Here is a 21863-nt window from a genome sequence, read left to right as displayed (position 1 = left end):
TTAATTAATTGGAATAGTTAAAGTAAATGAGATGTCATAATTCTAAATAAACTGCCATTTTAAGGCGCATGGGGGGTCGACGGGGCCCATATACAGGAGGACCACCCAAAATTTTTTAATCCATAAGCGACTGGTTCATGTAAAACAGTTTATTTTAAGGCGTGCTTCCGCAAGATTAGTAATTATTATGATTAATTTATCAATATAGGACTTAGCGAAGCTGTAAAAAGGTTTTCGACAATCAACGTGGAAATACCTATATAAAATTCAATAGAAAGTTACCTTTTATGTTTAAGTTCTCTGTACTTTAAAACTCAACTGTACGGTCTTACAATCAAGGTAACTTCGATTTTGCTATTATTTTAAAGATTGTACAATTTATCTACCATTATGAATGGACAATCTATAAGTAGTATATCAATGCCAATATCAAATACTTGTGGTGCAAATGATTTAAATTCTTAGCAAATTAGTTAGTTAAGTTGCATTTCAATAATCTTTAAAACCCAAAAAAGAGTCAAATGGTAATGTGATGGTAGGGAAATTTTTTAATCTACATCTCATGGTACCAAGTTCCCAGATCGTTAACCCGGCATCCTGTTTATCCTGCATTCCGATATAATCAATATGGGAGGACCCAAATGGAAAACCTCCATGCCTCCATCTAATTACAGATAGAGTGATGATGTTCTTCGAACCGAACTTGATGTAATGTTAGTAGACATGACACACTGTGTATGCATGTAGTATTACGTGTATGAGTCTAGTAAAATAACTTATTTCAATTAATGTACTCATAAACTAACTGTGCTCACGACTTCGTACGCGTGAAAATAGTTTGAATAATATTTCCCGTTTTTGCAACATTTTTCTTTACTGCTCCGCCCCTATTGGCTGTAGGGTGATGTTATACATAATTATAGCGTAAAGCCTTCCTCGATAATGGGATATCTAACACAAAAATATTTTTTCAAATCGGAGCAGTAGTTCCTGAGATTAGCGCGTTCAAGCAAACGTACAAACTTTTCTGCTTCATAAGAGTAATATTACCTACTACGAGTAAGTATTATAGATTAGGTATTTTAAAATTATCCAGTTATACAACTTTCATTAGTGTTTATCTGGTGATAATTAAATACAGATTGAATTTGACCTGTCTGCATAATATTAATGGCATTCGGAAGAATCTAGATATTATGATGTCATAAGCTAGCTTAATAGTAGAGTTACGAGTATGAGTGGTTTTTTATTTTATTTTCATGAATGATTTTAACATTTTGCTGAAGAGAAAACGTCCGCAGTTATTTAACACATATAGGGGGTATCTATTTCATCAAATTTGAAAAATTGAGTTCAAATTATTGACTTAGTATATCAACAGTTAAGAAATTCACTCCACAATCTATTATTTTGTGCTAAACTAGAATAACATACCTACAGTGCTTGGCTATTATTGTAGAGTATTATTTTGATTTAAGTTACCTATTGGTGTGTAAACTTAAAATAATCAATATAATTTTAAAGAAAATCCTGTAAATTTTCCTTCTCAGAAGAATAGCGGGAACTGACTGTTGTTTTTCGATTAATAAAAACCTTACACCCTATATGTACTTGACGTTCAACGTACCCCCAGACGTAATAGCGTAATTTTCAAACGTCACGTGCCCAATTACAGGGTACATCTGACGTTTATGTAACGCCGCATGATTGATACAAAACTACACGGAAACACTAGCTAAAGTAAGTATTACCTGTATAACAATCTGGAAAGAGTTATTGAAACTACATTACTAATGAATGATGTGTTTTTGAATAATTAACTTTTTAAAAAAATAAAACCGACTTCAAATGCGTGAACACAAAAAAAAAACTAAAAATTAAAAATATTGCGTATAAAAAAGTTCATCCCCAATTTTCCACCCTTGGGGGTGAAATATTTTCTTCAAATTCGCATGAAACCACCCTTTTGATAATACCTATTCAACAAAAAAATAATCGTTCAAATTGATTTATAATCGGCGGAGATATTGCGTATAAAAAAGTTCATCCCCAATTTTCCACCCTTGGGGGTTGTTTTTTCTATTATTAAATTTAAATGGGACCACCCTTGAGGTATTACCTATACGCCGAAAAAAGATTTGTTCAAATCGGTTCATAATTGGCGGAGTTATCGCGTAACAAACATAGAAAAAAAAAAAAAACATACGGGTCGAATTGAGAACCTCCTCCTTTTTTGAAGTCGGTTAAAAAATAAAAACAATTATCCTACAAATAACGTCCAAAACAGCAAAGGTACAGTCATCAGAATAATAAAAAAATAATGTCAAACATATTTATAGATTTTAGGATTCAATGGGCATTAATTCGTAATTTTGTGAGTATTGCCACAGAATAATAATAAGTACTACGTACAGAAGTTTTACTTCGCGAAGGTATTTAAAAAAATGTATGCTCAATGTCACTAACAATATGGTGTAATTTAGCTTGTCTCAAGAGTCATGTACCATTTTGTTGACAAACGTCAGTGATCGGTACTGCGCCGAAGCTATAGGGCTGACTTCGGTAAAATGATGTGACGTGAGGTGCCAAACTGCAGAAAATGGCGGAGGAAATACATGATTTAGCATGAATTATCATGAATAATATTAACTACTTATTTACCTCTCAGTGTCTTCAGGCAACTTAAAAAAGTACATTCTGTGTTTTTATTATTATTTAGGCAGTTAAATACTGCACAGTATTTAGTACACCATTTCCTTTTTTTTCCATCATACACAAGAATACGCGTGCGTAAGTCAATGTTCGCTCGTATGTGAGACCTTGTAGAATAGTACTCTTGTAGGGGGCCATCGCGCATGTTTTTTTGTTTTCGATGTAAACTCGCGGAGATGAACAGGCATGGTATTGCTTACAGTACCATACCATACGTTTTAAAAAAGGATATAATAAATATAATCATTTCTAAATGTGTAAAGTATATTCAGAGAAATACGGTGAATTATAATTTAAACGTTTTACTGTAAGTAAGTATAGTGTTTTTTAAAATAGGCCTACTTTGTTTACAGTAATGTTGATTACTATACATTATCAAGACGATAAACACTTCAAAATGCTTTCAACTTTACTTGCCCATCTAATTAGCTGGCCTCTGATTAGTTATGTAAAGTTAATTGTTCAGTAGATCATCAGATTACCTCCAAAGGCGGCGAGTGTGCGAGGAAAAAAATAAAAAAATAGGTGAGTTGTCGCTGGTTCTGGTACAATTGCGTAATGTGCAACGGGTACTTTCACGTATTAATGCGGTGTAACATGTAGGCAGAGCGTTTGAAACGCGTAACCTATAAAAAGAAATAAACAATGTGACGGAGGGCAAACCACAGTCGCCAGATGGGTACTCGTACGTCAATCGTAAGTTCGTAACTCACTGCAAGACTAAGGTTTCATAGACCAAATTACGGGTGATACCTACTTATGATAGGAGTGTAAAAATTATGAAAACAAATTAATCTCTACTAATATTATAAATGCGCAAGTATCTCTGTATCTCTGTCTGTCTGTCTGTGTCGCGCTTTCACGCCTAAACCACTGAACCTATTTTGATGAGGCGTAGGGATAGTTTGAGTCCGGGGAAAGGACATAGGATAGTTTTTATCCCGGTTTTTGAAACAGGAACGCGAGTGATATTTTTTTCTGTGATAGACATAATTTCACGCGGGCGAAAAGCTAGTATTAAAGATAATAATTGCACATCGCATTTCGATGACTGTGACAATAAGAACTTTTTTTATTGGCTTTCGCGAAGTAAAAACTTGAATATCATCATCACGGGACGTGTAAAAGTGCTTTCTAAAAGCCTATTTGCAAAAATAAATGAATTTTATTTATTTTTATTTTAAATTAAAATAATAAAAACAATTGAAAATTGCAAAAAAAAATGACAAGAGAACATCGTGAATAGTTATAATGAAAACAATCACTTTGTTGGTGAAGCCAGGTGAACACCCTTTGATACTGAAATGAAAAGTGTTATTGTTATTTTATTACGCACTGTAGATAAAAATTTAGCGGCGAGCACACCTTCGCTGTCAATCAAAATAATGCACTATATTCCATTCACAATGATGGGCGATACTTTAACTTTCCGTTCGGGCCGCGTCGGACAATGATGACCGCGAGTCAGACCTATCTTCAAACCTCTGTATTGAGCCAACAGACAGCATTTCTTCAATAATTCTCTTATAAGCTGACCAGCGCGGCTCCTAAGATTAGTGTGCGTCACTTGATTCTTAAGTAAAGCACGGACCAACCTGACCGCGCGGCCTTATGGAACGAATTTTCAAGTTTTCGCTCGATGGGGCCATGGGGGTCAATGATGTCCGACGCATAATAATACGATGTAGAGACATTTTACACTATGCTTCTAGTCCCAAACTAAGCAAAGCTTCTACTATGGGTACTAGACAACGGATATAAACATACTTTTTTTTTTGTAAATATATACATACATAGTATTATACATAGTAACACCCAGACCCATCACAGAAATCAAAATTCATCATAGACCGCGAAGACGTCAACGAAAAGAGTTCAACGCTCGTCGCGCGTGTACGCTAAACTTTGAGTACTTAGTCCAACTTAGCCTAGGCGCAGACCATCGATTTTTCGTCAGTCGATAGTTTAGTCGGGCAGTTGATCAGTATGGCCATGTATGGAAGTGCGCACATTACACCGATTCGATTTGGCCGATTCTCTATACAATTTAAAATCGGGCACAACTATCGGCCAACTAAAAATCGGTGGTCTGCGCCTAGTCTTAATTTCAAAGAACAGGAAAGAATAGAATATTATTTATTTAGCACACAAAAGAAGATGAATACAAACGACATAATGAACACAAAAAGAAACCTTATCACAATGAAATTAAAATAGTAGTGTCCGACCGAAATTTCGGTTTCGGTTTCGGTTTCGGCCAGTTTCGGCCAAAAAATCAAGTTTCGGTCCGAGTTTCGGTTTCGGCCAAAAACGGCCGAACCTTTCGGCCGCGCCGAAACTTACAACATCGTACCTTAGGGTAGTTAAATTTTCAAACAGAACCTCTGTAACTGTGCTGAAATTTCATTGTGATAAATCTTTGAAAGTAGAAACCTGTAATTATAGGTCGGCGAGATATTAATTTTAGAAAAAAATGGGCTTATTATAGGTCTACCAGAATCTCATGGCAAACAAAAATATTGGAAAAGTGTGTTTTTCATAATTATGGCAATTGTCTATGGTTTAATTGTCACCTGTCAATGAAAATTATGAAATCTGTCAGCCGCTGCAAAAAATTTGTAATCTCTTTTTGACTATTTCTTATTTTTGTGAAAAAGTCGAAAAAGCTCAAGCAGGTCATATTGTTTTCAATGTGAATTTTAAAATGAGGCATAATTCAAAGTCAATCTTTGGTTCTAAAGCGCGTCGTCGAGTTGACAGTAAGTTGGACTGAAATGTTTTGATACATTTAGTTTATTACCCAACTGCGTCAGAAGGAGGGTTATGTTTTTTATTATATTATTCTTACTTAATAGCTGCTTTATCGGGGTTTTCAGGTATATCTCACAAATTGGTGCAGAGGAAAATGTTATGACCATTTAAAGAAAAATGAAAAAGATTTCATCAAGCAAGATTGAATAATGGAGAAGTTTCCAATTTTTTCTTTAAATAAACTTGAAATAAATATAAGTAAAACTAATAATAATAATTGTCTTTGTGAAAGAATCATGAAAATATCTCTACAAATGAATAAGTTACAGGGCCCTAAAGTTGCGCATAACTATTCACGCCATTTTGATCGGTGTATTCACGACAGTCATTCGGAGTACAAACAGTAAATCACCCCTAATCCGGTGCTGTTGACAGATCCATTTTTTTTAAATCTAGCAGTTTTTAATTTTTCAGCTAGGGTCACTCAAGATTCTTTCTTAGTAAAATTTTGTAACCTTTTTAAATATCCCAGACCTGGCCATATACAAAAAGAACGGCACCGCCTGTTTCAGTTCCACGCGAAAATATGTAGGTAATTTAAATAATTAATTTCCCAGACATTTCTTGATCGATTTAAAAAAAAATTCACCGTCTTTTTAGTTTTAGTATACACTACTACTTTTTTATCACCGGAAAATTTTTAACAGGTTATGTAGAAATGTGTGAAAATTATAAAGTAAAAAAAAAAAAATTAAATTTTTATAAAGTTAATTTTTTTATTAAATTTTCTTTAGTCCCTATTTTACGCGTCACAGCTGGGCCACTCCGCTGCTCGTTCATTCAGTAGAGTAGTCGTACGCGCTCGCACATTGATCTGTCTGTCTCGCTCACGCCTTGACCACGCTTCCAGTGTTATTATTACTAATTTAGACCATTATAATGCAACATTTCAAGTAATTTTGAGTTCTAATAAGTGTTTCATTACACTTACGTACTTCTTTACGTGGTATTCTGACTGTTAACACTAATTGTAAGTTAATAATACAATGAAATACCTACCTACTGTGAATACGTTACGAATACACACCAATGTGTCGTTACGAGGCTACTACGACTTTAAAAGAAATATGTAATTCAAAGATCTGCCAAAACAGCGGCTTTCAGTGTTATCATCACAGAATAATAATAATGTATTACTTAGCTACCTATCTTAGGCTATTTTTATTGCAACATTTCAAGTAGGTAATTAGAATTGTAATTGAACGCAGGGCAAAGGACGAAAACAGTAATTTAGTAATTACGTAATACGTCACGTTGTATTTCTGTGAGTTTTTAACACTAGTTAATAATAATACCTACTGTGTAACTCCAATTGAGATCGCGCGTCGTTCGTAGTTCGTGAATTTAAGATCCGCCATAACAGCTGAGTGGTGCGAACAGTTTTAGATGGTGGTTTTAGTAGGCGCTTAGGTAAAATAATAAAAATAATTCAACTTTCCCTTTATACTTACCCGGGCTTAGGATCGGCCTTAGGACCGGCAAAATTCAATGCTTTGATAAGCACCCTGCATCGTGCTGAAGTGTGGCTGTCCCGGTACAGTCGCAAAACTGCACTACACAATTTCTCCGGCCAAGAATAATAATGCACGTATCATTAACACGTATTCACGTGAGGTGAATTGGTAAGACAACGTAATAATTGCACGACACTATTGACTTGATTGATACAATGTTAACAAGACACTTCACGACCGATAAAGAGCTCGCGCGCGCGCAACTGACCGACCGCGGCCGGCGGCCGGAAGAGCGAGAGGGCGGCGCGGGCCGCGGCCCCGCGCCGCCCTCTCGCTCGTGGCTCGCGGGTGATAATGGCCGCACAACAAACGTACCGCCTTTAGGAAGCGTCGGGCCGGCAACGTCGCATCTCTCTCCATAGTAACGGGCGGCCTTGCGTTGAGCGTAAATAGTGCTAGGGACGCGTGTGTCCAAATATTACCAATTTTGGGATGAAATTTTGAGTAGCTTTATTTAACTTTTTTTTTTGCATAAATAGGATCAGTATCAATAACTCATTACCCAGATTTTTTTTTTCCGGTGATAAAAATGTAGTGGTGTATATTTTAATCCCATTCAGAGAAATATAGTGTTTTTAACATCAGGAAACTTCTCCATTGAAATGCTGGAAGAGCAATTTATTTACAATACCTCTTTATCTTGATCATCTATTGAAGAACAAGAAATGCAATTGGAGTTCTTAGAATCGTTTTCTAGTTTTGAATGAAGTGATAAGTTAAAAGTATGATTCATAATAAAATTAGTTACTTAAAGTAATATACGATTTATTTATTTTTCAAGACATTTTCCTATGTTAAAAACCCTATGTATACTACATTCTTCATACACATTCCTACCTAAAATGTATACTCGTACTTCATGTTCATTAATATTAAAGTCATAAAAGTAAAAAATTAAACAATATCAAGATCGTTTATTCCAATTTCCCCAGTATTGCTCTCAACAAAGTTTATTTTCCCTATTTGCCATGAGATTCTTATAACATTTTTTCGACATTTTAAGGACTTTTTTTTTATTCTATAAAAGGTTCGGTTTCGGTTTCGGTTTCGGCCGAAATTACAATGAAACCGAACCTTCGGTTTCGGTTTCGGTTTCGGCAAAATAACATGTTTCGGTCGGTCACTATAAAATAGCTTTGAGTTCGTTCGTTTCAGCCGAAAGACGTCCACTGCTGGACAAGGATATCCACAAAGACCGGTCCTGCGCCGCTCGCATCCAGGCACCTCCCGCGACCTTCACCAGATCGTCAGTCCACCTAGTGGGAGGCCTGCCCACGCTACATCTTCCGGCTCGAGCTTTAAGTGCCCTGTGCCAAAAAGGTTGCTGGCTCAGCATTAGTTGTGACATTAAAGACATTAAAGCTCACCAGCTCTGTGGCGACAATACAATACAATACAATATGCACGGTTCCATCAAACATAATGGTGGGCCTTGAAATGACTTTGTTTTTCTTTTTTCAAATTGCGTTGGGAAACTAATCACGCAGATATTACTTCAGATGACCTTCCGATCACAGAAAACTCTCTGTTTCAACTTGAATGATTCAGACATTCAGGATTAGGGTTGTGAATGTCTCAAAGTATCATAAATCTTAAGACTCGTGCAACTTTACTCGGAAGGTTTAAGCTCAAACGAAATTGAGATATGCACGATTACTATAAGTTTGAACAATTTCGGTCTCTGTAGAATACGAGTAGCAACAGCAGTCTTTTATCGTAGGGGCTATCGTAATAATGAGGGTTGCAATTCAAAATAGTGAAGACTGATTTTGAGTTGACTTGTGTGACTATTAAAGATAGATTATACGTCGACTATACGTCAGGTGCGCTGGACGAATTTTGTATGAAACACGAGGCCATAATTTCCACAGTCCAGTCAAACTAGTGATATCAAACCATAGTTCGATACTGCTAGATACCATACTTTAAATGTAGAGATCAACGAGAAACAGATCTCGTCTCTACAGTTTGGTATTATTTTATGACACTATGTCGACATTCTTAAAGATTCCGTATTGAGTAAAATACAGAAGAAAAATAACATCCGACAATAATCACGTGGAAAAATCCGTCTGCAGCTTCTTAAACGCCCTCATTTTAGTGAGTTATTACTGAAGCGTTATCTTAGAATCTGCTCACGCTACACTTTGTGAGTCAGCATTTTAATGAACTAGGAAAACTGTAATTGTAGCATTACATCGGTGGTTATAATCTCATCTTTTCCCTCTCGGCGAGACGATAGTAAAAGTGAGAGCGTAGCACTTGCGCCGGCGCACGGACGCACTAGGCAACCTTGTCTGCAATGCAGGTCATTTGAAGACGTTTTTCATTCATCTTTTATACCTACACTTCAAGAACTTAACTGGAACTTAGTACGCATAAAAAGAACGTCTCATGGTGCGTACGGATTGCGCGTACCCTGGTACGCGTACTCAGTTTACGCGTATCCGGAACGCCTAGTCCATGTATGTATGGACTAGGCGTTCCGGATACGCGTAAACTGAGTACGCATACCAGGGTACGTGCAAACCGTACGCACCTTCAGAAGAATTGAGAAGGATTTTCTTTTATGGATACTTTAATATGCCAGCAATGTTTTTATTGCTGCCCAATAGATACTTTAGATTTTAGATTTAGAATTCATTTATAAGACAAGCTATTGTTCATAATCCCCTTTTTTTACAATATTGTGTCTGTAGGTCAAGTCTGAAGATATAATTACTAGCTATCCATTGAACTACCGTGACCTGAACATCAGACTATCCGGTCATCACAACTGCATTATTCAACGGTTTAATCGAATATAGAGCTATATGCAATCGATGTGTTTGTGATCTTATTAATATGCATTAACGTAACTGTCCATATTTGAGAGCAAAAGACAGCGAAGACTTAGTAAAGACTTCCAGCCTATTGCATAAAGATTTTAGAAATATTACAATTCGATAATATTTATCGATATATTATATCGCAGTTATAGACTAGTAGGTAGTTAGTAGCTCATCGGCTATTTTTATTTCGTTTAAGAACTAAATAATTCACAATGAATTGAATAACATATTATAAAATCTGACGGATGGACTTTAATCGTTTATTTTAATATGGTTAGGTCATATTATAAAAGGCGGAAACAGAAATTTCGTAAAAAAACATTTCCTGGATATAATTATATAAAAAAGGTATTAGTAATACTAACAGAAATATCAATAAAGTAGGCCTTTTAAACTGCTTCTTGAATTCTTATTAAATTGAGCACTATTAGATTATTCACGGTGCTGGTACAAAAACACGTTACGTTACTACGTTAAATTAACTTTTTTGGTTAGCAGTTTTTTGTCAAAATAGAGGTTAATGTATTTGCGACTAAACTATATCACAGTATCTGACTTACCTTGACCTACTATCATGCCAATAGTCTCTAAATTTCAACCGGAAGCAAAAATAAAAACCTAAATTTTAGTACGGTGGCGTGATCGAAAACGATTCAAAATATTGTTCTCGATTTCTTATTCAGGTTATTGATACATAAACATCAAATAACATAATTACATATGAACGGTATGTTATACAGGATGGAATTTTGTAATGCCACCTGGAGGGAAAGTACTCTTAATACTGTAGATAGAAAATTTTACTCAAAGGAAACATTCCTTTATTTTTGAAAAGAAATAGAACTGCATTCAAAGATTTTCAAAAATTTGCTTGCCATACTCAGGAATCGAACCAACTAAAATCTGTTAAAAATTACACCCTGTATTTTTATTGCATCGATCGTTAGGGTAAGGTATATGGATGAAATCTCTCTGACAAACTTGATTAATCAAGTGAAAGGAAAACCATGAAATCTTACATTATTTTAACTATTTACAGAAAATTGTATGGCATGGTAGAGAATTTTCGAAAAATTTTCGGAAATCTTTAAATGCAGTTCTATTTCTTTTCAAAAATAAAAGAATGTTTTCTTTGAGTAGAATTTTCTATCTACATTATTAAGAGTACTTTTCCTCCAGGTGGCATTACAAAATTCCACCCTATATCATAGACTACACGAACGACCCGTCTTCGTGAATCAATTTATTTCCGCATCGAATCGCCTTCCCTCGTAGACAGTGCAGAGCTTAGTGCGGCTATATTTTGAATTAGTTGCCTACATCTAAATACGAGTATACAGGGTGTCCCAAAAACAATGGATAACCCTGTAACCATCGATAGGCCTCGCCATGGTCTCCCTAACGTCCAATTTTGACCCCAGTAAAAATATCACCGTTTTGAAGATTTTTAAGTTTTTGTGCATTTTTAGAAAATTGCCACCTGCGATTACTTTTTCTCATGCCATTTCTACAAATGAGGATACTTTTCAATCTAGTTTTTTTCCTTATCACAAGGGATAGTTAGGCTATCAAAAGAAAATATCAAAGTTCAACAAACTAGTTTGAAAGTATGAAAATTTTAAGAAATTGCAGAAGAGAAGGAATAATTAATTCATTGTCTTGCACTTTTGATCAGCCATCGTGTAAAAAAAATGTAGGAAGACCATCGTGCCCATTACCTTAAAAACTTCCTTGGTTAATTGAGATTCTAAAAAGGTATCACAAGCCTATGTATCCTGTATTATTTTTATCTTATGGCTACTTGAATAGCAACTAGTATGAAAACTGCAAAAATGAGTTTTTCTCGTAATAGTTAAACTAGGACTGCATAGTGGCTTTAAATACAAATGGATACTTTTTAGCGTAGGAATTTAAATAAAGCAACATTTTATCATCATCATCATCATCATTTCAGCCGTAGGACGTCCACTGCTGAACATAGGCCTGTACCCCAATGATTTTCATAATGACCGCTTTGTAGCGGCCTGCATCCAGCACCTTCCTGCTTACCTTAATGAGGTCGTCGGTCCACTTTGTAGGTGGACGTCCTACGATGCGCTTTCCGGTATGTAGCCTCCACTTGAACCCTGTTGCCCCATTGGCCGTCCGTTCTGCGTTTTTGTGATTACTTATTTTTTGTTTTACACCTTATAAATGTGCCTATAGACAGATGCCCGTGATGATACACGGCTCGGAAACGTGGATTTTTTGCACAGCGTGCTATGGAAGGGGCTATGCTCGGGTTTCGTTACGAAACCGTATCAGAAATTAGGAGAACTGTAAACGAACTAAAGTCGCTGACATAGCCCGACGGATCAGCAAGCTGAAGTGGCAAAGGGCAAGGCACAGTAGTTCGCAGAACTGAGGCAGCAGGGTTTAAGTGGAGGCTACGTACCGGAGAGCGCATCGTAGGACGTCCACCTACAAAGTGGACCGACGACCTCATAAAGATAAGCAGGAAGGTGCTGTATACAGGCCGCTACCAAGCGGTCATTATGAAAATCATTAGGGTACAGGCCTATGTTCAGCAGTGGACGTCCTACGGCTGAAATGATGATGATGATGATGATAAAATGTTGCTTTATTTAAATTCCTACGCTAAAAAGTATCCATTTGTATTTAATGCCACTATGCAGTCCTAGTTTAACTATTACGAGAAAAACTCATTTTTGCAGTTTTCATACTAGTTGCTATTCAAGTAGCCATAAGATAAAAATAATACAGGATACATAGGCTTGTGATACCTTTTTAGAATCTCAATTAACCAAGGAAGTTTTTAAGGTAATGGGCACGATGGTCTTCCTACATTTTTTTTTTACACGATGGCTGATCAAAAGTGCAAGACAATGAATTAATTATTCCTTCTCTTCTGCAATTTCTTAAAATTTTCATACTTTCAAACTAGTTTGTTGAACTTTGATATTTTCTTTTGATAGCCTAACTATCCCTTGTGATAAGGAAAAAAACTAGATTGAAAAGTATCCTCATTTGTAGAAATGGCATGAGAAAAAGTAATCGCAGGTGGCAATTTTCTAAAAATGCACAAAAACTTAAAAATCTTGAAATCGGTGATATTTTTACGGGGGTCAAAAATGGACGTTAGGGAGATCATGGCGAGGCCTATCGATGGTTACAGGGTTATCCATTGTTTTTGGGACACCCTGTATATAACTCAAAGGTGACTGACTGACTGACTGACTGACATAGTGATCTATCAACGCACAGCCCAAACCACTAGACGGATCGGGCTGAAATTTGTCATGCAGGTAGATGTTATGACGTAGGATTTTACGAAACTATACCCCTAAGGGGGTAAAACGGGATCCACGCGTTCGAAGTCGAGGGCGGCCGCTAGTGTAATCTATAACACACAGGATTGTAACGCCCGTATTAACAAACATTACTATGAGGTCTCACAGTACGCGTGGACGCACAGGGTGACACACGAACCAATCACAGAGCTCTATTCAACGCTGTGCGTTCGATTTGCTGCTTCACTTAAGCAAGCATCGTTTGTGAATATGGACGTTACAATTAAAATATTCCCCTAAATATCACAAAAAACCTCTAAGCACAGGCAACGTCCTCATGAACACTCAAAATACTTAGACGTTTGGTCATTTGATTGCTTGTCCTCAACTTTGCGCTCTGCGCTAAAGCTCTACGAAAGTTTTTTGCTAAGAAGGGTCTACATAAGCATTTTAACTCTACATGTCATGTGGCTTTTACAGTAATTCCATACTATTTTATATTAATATGTTATCTTTAGGTGATAGTTTAATCAATATTTTGAAATTTAATATCGCTTTGCAGACTTGTTAGCTACCTCGTGGATCATCAGAACCGTCATTGACATCCAGGACAGCGGGCCATAGCAAGCTCCATGAAGTCTCTGTAAGAAGATCTCTTTAGATCCTTAAAATATCAACTTTCAGGCAAGTTCTGCCTGCAGCTGCTCATGCTTTGTTTTGACATAAAAATGCTCCTTTTATCAACAATCTACAAAATCAAAACAACTTGCAAAATATAAAAGTTTGGCTGATCAGTAATTAAGCTGATAAGCATCATGATCTGGTTGACAGTCTTTGTATCATAACTTTGGTAATTGACAAGGTCTATCCTTAATATCGGAGATAGAATACCCTCTCGCTATCTCCAAACATGGCCATCTCATTCACTGCGATCGAATTTCCACCCTAAGATAGCAAACTAAACCGCATTTTCACTATATTAATATAACTACTGCTCATGGAACTCTACAGCCGATTTCTTCAAAAATAGTTCGTACACTCACTTGTAATTTAGTTGAAATTCGATTAGCAGCACATTTATTTGAGATGATTGCAACCGATTTTAGAATTATAGACTTTAAGCCATCGATACAACGTTATAAGTTGATTGTACGAGATGGGCTATGGACCAAATAGACGCCGCTGAGAGGCAGTGTCGCGAAACGCGACCACGTTGCAATATAAAAGGAAGTTTTGTTTAAATTTCTTTATCACACACCGGCTGTCCGTTCCCGCGCTCGGTTACTCGCCCTCTTGTCTCACCTGCAACTATGTCTGCACGATTTTTGGTGAGTATCATACATTCATCACACATTACAATTAGCATACCACACAGTATTATTATTAAGAGCTTGCTAAAATAACTCAAAATATGCTTTTCTCAAAAATTCTTAGAAGATTTTAAGAGAATTCAAATTGCCAAAATCCAATTTATAAATTAACTCAACATAAAAGATTTACTCACACTAATCAATTAAACTTCAATGTCGTTATTTTAACGAGTACAAAAAAGGTTTTCAACAATGAAAACCATTGAGTAACATTTATTTCCGGGCGCGTTTTCTTTACGTTCCGGCGAAGCTTTGTCGCGGCCTCACAGAGCGGTCAGCGGTTGCAACATGGTTTTTGCCTAAAACAAAAACAACTCAATAACGGCACGCAATATCTAAAACTGTTTCTTAACCTCACCCGACTCTTTTGTTACTTTTTGCCAATTGTTATGACACTAATCATTGTTATGTAGCCATAATAAATTTGCATCAGCATATGTGGTTACACCGCTTTTCATGTTAGACTTTTCACTCGAAATTTTCACCCAGGTCTCAAATACAATGGAAATGACGTAGTAGAGATCACGGTGCTTTCATTTTCGTTAGAAAAATTTGAAAGGCCATCTGCAACAATGCAGCTTTGGCACCGCTTTGGACGCACGCTCACCTAGTCAATGACTTAGCCGATCTCCTACACAGTTTTTCATCTGAAACTTGTTTTCTTTTGGCGGCAGAGACTATTACATGTTAGTATTGTGTGCCTCTGTATTTATGTTTTTATTGGGCATACTATAGCTTTATGTAATTGCATGTATGGCAAACTACTAGTTGCACTGCGAAATTTTCTATTTAATTATCATTTGTTACTGCTGTGTCTGCGATTGTTCACACCAACAAACATTACCTTTGATATCAAACTAAATTAATTGGTTTCCATTTTTTTTGTTTGTGAGAGAGGCAAATTTTTTTAGGATAGTGTTTTTATAATTGTAAATATTTTTGAGTTAAGTAAAACTGTATATGGATTTTAGACGATTTTTCGTACATTTCGTAGCTATCTTACATACCTAGAGGAAATTAAAATACCATTTATTCACATTAGTCTAAAATTTCGGATTATCTGCTATCCTGGGGTGAGGTTATGAAATTTTATGTTTCTATTTTCACCAGATAGAACAATCGGGAACTTAATATACTCGATTAATTTTTAGTAGATTAGTTAACGAATCCTGTATCGCCTGAAAGTCTAAACCTTATTCCATGTACATGAAGAAGATTGATCCTTAAAATTTATGATCAAACGTGTTCTTTCCAGTTGGCAGTTGCATGCCTTTCTGTGCTAGCGTCACTCGCGCTGGCCGGCGGCCACGGCGGCGGCCACAAGAAGGTGGTCATCCACGTGCCTCTGTTCGTGAAGCACCACCACCATAAACACACCATCGTCAAGCACGTGCACCACAAGAGCGGCGGCGGCGGCGGCGACGACCACTACGAGGTGCTTGGGTACACCTACGGGGAGCCTAAGGCGGCGCCGCACTTTGGTGGAGGAGGTACGTATTAAGTTCAGATGTCGCTTGTGTTTTCAAGTCAAATAGTTATTAATATGCTGTCTCAAACAAACGTGGATGACAAGTTACCTACAGACTTGTTTCTTGGATAGTGATACCTATAATGCTCCAAAAAAGCAGAATTAAATGCTACAATATCTAAATACATAAAAGGAGAAACTGACTGACTGACATATCAACGCACAGCCTAAACGGCTAAACGTAGACACTTGAAATTTGGAAGGGACGTAGCTTAGGTACCGTAGAGGTGCACTAAGAAAGGAATTCCCGAAATTCCCACGGGAACGGGAATTAGCGGGAAAAACGGGATCCACGCGTACGAAGTCGCGGGCGGCCGCTAGTTACATTACAAAACTTCAGTTATACATATAAGTAATTGGACTGATGATTAAACTTACTCTATGGTAGGTATAATTTTGTTTCTGACACAGCCTATTCAACTAAAGATGCTTAGGTTTTGATATTAGTTTTACTAGGGTCAATATGGAAACTAAACAAAGTCTGAATAAATTCAAACTTAAATTGGGATTACTGAGCTTATTCTTTAAAATTGATTTGAGCAATCAGGCAAAATTTCTTACTAATTATAAATATTATCAATTAAGCAACAGAGATTCGAGATCCAAGATCAATATTACATAGTTTAGCCCTTAAGTCAAGTCAAGTCAAAATTTCTTTATTTGTTTAGACTAATAAATAGTTCTTACAAATCGTCATTTTGCTCTTAAGGAGCCTCTACATGTCTCATAATCTTTTTACCCTACCAGCGCTTCGAGACCAACATTTGGCAAGTGCTGAGAAGAAGCGCCGCAACAAACTCAGTCACCACTGTCTGCCGGTTAATATAAATAACCCTTTCAGCACGAGAGAAAAATTTGTCGATTTCTAAAAAATCGCGTTAATTTCTGGGGTCTTTAGGATCTTAGTAAATAGAGAAAAATAGCAAAAAAATTTAGGGGGTGACTTTAACCCCCCTAAACCCCCCCGCACGATCGTATCAATCCGTCATGAACCTATGAATAGCTATTTCATTACAATTACAATTTAAACTAGTTAAAAAAAGACATTTTAGATATAAGGAGCTTTATTATTCTTCATAAAGACATGATATCGTAATTAGATACTAATTTCTGCAAAAAAATTCAAAAATAGCTTATGGCCCTAACCTAGAACTCTGTCAAAACCTGAATTTTGGGGGCAGTAGCATCTTAAAATTGAACATGAGCTTTCGTTTTTAGTAATAACTTTTTTTTTTAATCCCAGATGTCGAGGCTATTATTCAATAACACATGGGGTTAGATATTTTCATAAAAGGGATCATTTTGGTTCATCTATTGGTACTAGAATCCTGGTATCCTCTCGATATTTTCACTGCTGGCTGTATTTACTACGGCGTATTTGTACTATTTGGTGGTTATGTGTCTCGGAGACATTCTTGAGTTTATTCTAGAGTAAATCTGATGTTCAGGCCTTTAAAAGATTCGAAAGGTTTCCATTACTTACATTACCAAAAATTCAAACATCGTCCCGACATGCACGCTCGTGCTGTAGAACTTTAGGAGTACCTGGTACTCGGTTACATCTAACTTTTTATAAAATTAAAGCGAATTATATTTTTTAAGGATATAATTTAAATTAATACGCACAAAATTCATTGAAATCCACAAAAGAAGTAATTTAAATAAATTAATACTTTTCACGCCTCCCGTAGTCAGGTACACGTCCATCTTTGTCACTCAACACAGCACCGACTGAACGCCATTGAAAGTTTTTGTATGAAAAATAGCAAATATATCGAACCGTACGATCGATCGGAAGCGTCTTGGCGCGGTAAAATTGATTTACCAATTCACTAGATTTTTTCAAAGTCGAACGCACTTTCGTATTATTCTGTGCTGAAAGGGATAAATAGAAATAGCAGTAGTAGGTACATTCGATTCAGGAGCAGTTCACTGAATTTACCATGCATTCTTGTATAGTGTATCTTATAAGAATGGGTATACAAAATTGCGTGGTATATTAAACAAGGTAGTGACGTGCTAATATCTAGACTTACAGATTACACACTTAAATACTAGTAGAAATGACTCGCATACATAAATTGGAATAACTTGGATTGACCAGTCCCCGAAAGCAGCGCCTGTTCACAGACATGACGAGTGAACCAGCCATCGCTTCACTCGACCATATTAGAGGGAATGTAACGACCTTCAAGTACCAGCGAATCGAGACACAATAGAAATCAATTGACCGCGGTCTCACGTGATCACTTAGGGCTCCACGGATTAGCTATTAATACTAAAGAACTGGCTGTTACATTCCAGGACATGGCCACGGCTGGGGCGCGGCGGACGAAGGTCACGGCGGGTCCTACGGGGACTCCCCCGTGAGCTTCGAAGGAGGCCACGCCGACTACGGCCTGTCTTCCGCCGGCGAGGAGGGCTACTCCTCTGAGGGTGGATACTAACCTCCACAAAACCTCCCACGCTACTCAACTACCTGCCTCAAGAAAGCGTGAAGTCAACTCGCTATACTCACTAAACAGCTTCACTTAACTAAGCAAGGGTATTTATAAAACAGTATTGCATCTCTCATCGTTCACACGTGATTGTTAGATCGTATCTTTTAGTAGTCTACTAAAGACTCGTCAGTATGAATTAATTATCCAAAGTGAAGAAAAATGTAATGCTTTCATTCACGATGTTACTCATTGATATGAAAACAATGCTTTGTTCTATGAGTAGGTCTGAGTCAGTTCCTTTTTAAGTGTTTTACGTAATAATGACAAGTCAAGTACTTGTTGAAGTACATTGTACATTGTTAGTATGCTGAATACTCGCTTTCCAGTTAATTTAAAGGTTTTTAATGTTGTGATCGTTGTTGTTATTTGTAAATAGTCGGAAAACTACCTATTTTATTGTTATATAGCATAAGACTGTTGTTGTGAATGTTTTCCCGGTTTAAGCGGGTGTTGTTAATTATTTGTAACATTATACATTTGTTAAGCTAAATAATAGATTTAAATTCTATTCTTTTATTTCACCTCTACCAACTCCTAAAAGTACCTACACCTACCTCATTTTCCTCTAAGATAAACGGAAATTAAATAACTCCTTCAAGAAGAATACAAATATAATAATAATAATAAATACACTTTATTGCACACCAAAGTAAAGAACAGAAAGAAAAGGAACACACAAGGTACAACTAGGCGGTCTTATCGCTATGAAGCGATCTCTTCCAGACAACCTATGGTGAGGACAGTTTTTACAGAATATTATTTATTTTGACAGAATATTGAGCGCACAAAGTAGCTACCTACATTTGAGCACCTCATGTGCTTAAGTAGGTATAATTATTTAGTGATTGAAGTACGAGTACATAAGGCTTTTCCGACAGGAACTAAATCATCCTACTAATATTAAAAATGTGTTTGTTACTCTTTCACGTAGAAACTAAGTATTTACTTAATGGATTTTGATGAAACTTTAGAGTATTATTGTTTATCAGAATAATATACACTTATAACGATCAGTGACAAAAGCCGTGGGCAAAAGCTAGTACATTGCCTTCATTAATTAGACCTACCTAAACGTATAGTTCTTACGATTTGTCATTATTATCCGACTATGCCAGAAGGAGGAGTATGTTTTTTATGTGTTGCCTTCATGTTTCGTGTTTGTTTTATCGAAGGTCCTTGATAGTTATTACTCGGAATTCGAGATACCCAGCTGTAAGTCTGTAAATACGTGTATATTGACACCCTAAAAGTTGTCTCAAAACCTACATATGGTAGGGTGTAAGCAACTATTAAATTTCAAGGTCAACGGTCACAAAAATCGGTTTTTTGCGCTTTTTTTAGAAATATCTCATTTCCTATGGGTTTTTTGCTATTTGTATTTATTATCAATATTGTAGAATACTAAATTCTCTACAAATTTTGTTTAAAAACTTTTTTTATACGGTGAACCGTTTTCGAGATAGAGGGCGGAGAGCGCGCGGTCACTGCATCACTTCAGGTCTACTTAAGCGGTTTAGATTTTTCATACAAAAGGATTTTCCCGCTAATTCCTGTGGGAATTTCGGGAATTCCTTGTTGTAACTAAGCTTTGAGTTTACTAAGGTACCTACATGCCAAATTTCAAGCGTCTAACTTCCGTTAAGCGTTTAGATTTTTCATAAAAAAGGATTATCCCACTAATTCCTGTTCCCGTGGGAATTCCTAAGTATACTATAACCTGCCCAGGTGTATGAAGAATAATTGTACCAAGTTTCGTTAAAATCCGTCAAGTAGTTTTTGTTTCTATAAGGAACATACAGACGGACAGAATTCTATACATGAAATATATTTTCAAAATAACTATCAGGGGGTGATTAGTGATCGATACTGATGGAAAAAATGCAATCAGTAAAATTTTTGTGTCTGTCTGTCCGTCTGTATGTTCCTTATAGAAACAAAAACTACTTGACGGATTTTAACGAAACTTGGTACAATTATTCTTCATACACCTGGGCAGGTTATAGTTTACTTAGGAATTCCCACGGGAACAGGAATTAGCGGGAAAATCCTTTTGTATGAAAAATCTAAACGCTTAACGGAAGTTAGACGCTTGAAATTTGGCATGTAGGTACCTTAGTAAACTTAAAGCTTATTTACAACAAGTAATTACCGAAATTCCCACGGGAATTAGCGGGAAAATCCTTTTGTATGAAAAACCTAAACCACTTAAGTAGACCTGAAGTGATGCAGTGACCGCGCGCTCTCCGCCCTCTATCTCGAAAACGGTTCACCGTATAAAAAATTTTTTTAAACAAAATTTGTAGAGAATTTAGTATTCTACAATATTGATAATAAATACAAATAGCAAAAAACCCATAGGAAATGAGATATTTCCAAAAAAAGCGCAAAAAACCGATTTTTGTGACCTTTGACCTTAAAATTTAATAGTTGCTTACACCCTACCATATGTAGGTTTTGAGACAACTTTTAGGGTGTCAATATACAAGTATTTACAGACTTACAGCTGGGTATCTCGAATTCCGAGATTCTTACCTAATTTAAGCTTAAATGACTGAACTAATATTCATCACAGACCTTTTCACTAATTATTACCCCATACATTAGGGTCATTTGAGTAACGACTCACGACATTTGAGTAAAAATGAAAATTTATCAAAGAATGCGCGTCACCAAAAGTAAAATGCAGTAACAAGTTACTTTCTAGGATTCGTTTTGTTCATTTTTGCGGCGGCTGCGCGCGAACCGAGTTTAAGTACCTAAGACGGATCAAGATTCGTGCTCTAGCTCACACTTACTTCTTGTCCTTAAAATAAATTAAATTTCTCATTAAAATACAATTTTGGCGTTCTAGATCTGCGCCGGGGACTAAGTATGTATAGTACATAATTATGTATTTCTTTCTACAATCAAGACGAATCTTACGACACCACTAACGCTGAAATCAATCAAGCCGTTTAGGCTACAGAGCGTGCCAAATAAATATACATACAAAAGTAAAAACATAACCCTCCTTCTGGCGCAGTCGAGTAAAAATGGCCGTAGGATGTATTGTCTTGGCTCCCGTGACTCACTGCGCGAATAATTTAAAGAAATTGATATTATGTTAACGGTAGCATCATAATATACAGGGTGGCCCAGATGAAAATTCACTTTTGAAAATTCAAGGAAACAAAAACTGTATATTTTTATAGAACTTTAACTATTGCAATTTAAAGGAAATTTAATGCAATTTAGTTTTAAATTTACCTTTATTAAATTACATCGCCCAGGAGATTTTCTTGACGCTTACAACATTCGATCAACATA

At 36.4% G+C, this 21863-nt stretch overlaps 1 protein-coding gene across 1 annotated transcript; it reads left to right on the top strand.

Moving 5' to 3' along the window:
• The first annotated feature begins 14411 nt into the window (after positions 1 to 14411).
• Positions 14412 to 19060, top strand: LOC135087222 (uncharacterized). The gene is made up of 3 exons (XM_063982061.1): positions 14412 to 14486; positions 15784 to 16018; positions 18361 to 19060. Exons 1-3 carry the CDS (start codon positions 14469 to 14471, stop codon positions 18501 to 18503), a joined length of 396 nt encoding a protein of 131 aa, XP_063838131.1. The 5' UTR covers positions 14412 to 14468; the 3' UTR covers positions 18504 to 19060.
• The last annotated feature ends 2803 nt before the right edge of the window (positions 19061 to 21863 follow it).

This window comes from Ostrinia nubilalis, chromosome Z (genome assembly GCF_963855985.1).
Source record: "Ostrinia nubilalis chromosome Z, ilOstNubi1.1, whole genome shotgun sequence".
NCBI classification, from domain to species: Eukaryota; Metazoa; Arthropoda; class Insecta; order Lepidoptera; family Crambidae; genus Ostrinia; species Ostrinia nubilalis.
The sequence above is the reverse complement of the archived record's forward strand: the minus strand, read 5'-3'. Positions and strand labels throughout refer to the sequence as shown.

Bases quoted from the DNA above. Each gene is read 5' to 3' on its own strand.
- LOC135087222 (XM_063982061.1), top strand. The intron at 16,019-18,360 runs GTACGTATTAAG...GTTACATTCCAG, and splicing joins GCCGCACTTTGGTGGAGGAG to GACATGGCCACGGCTGGGGC.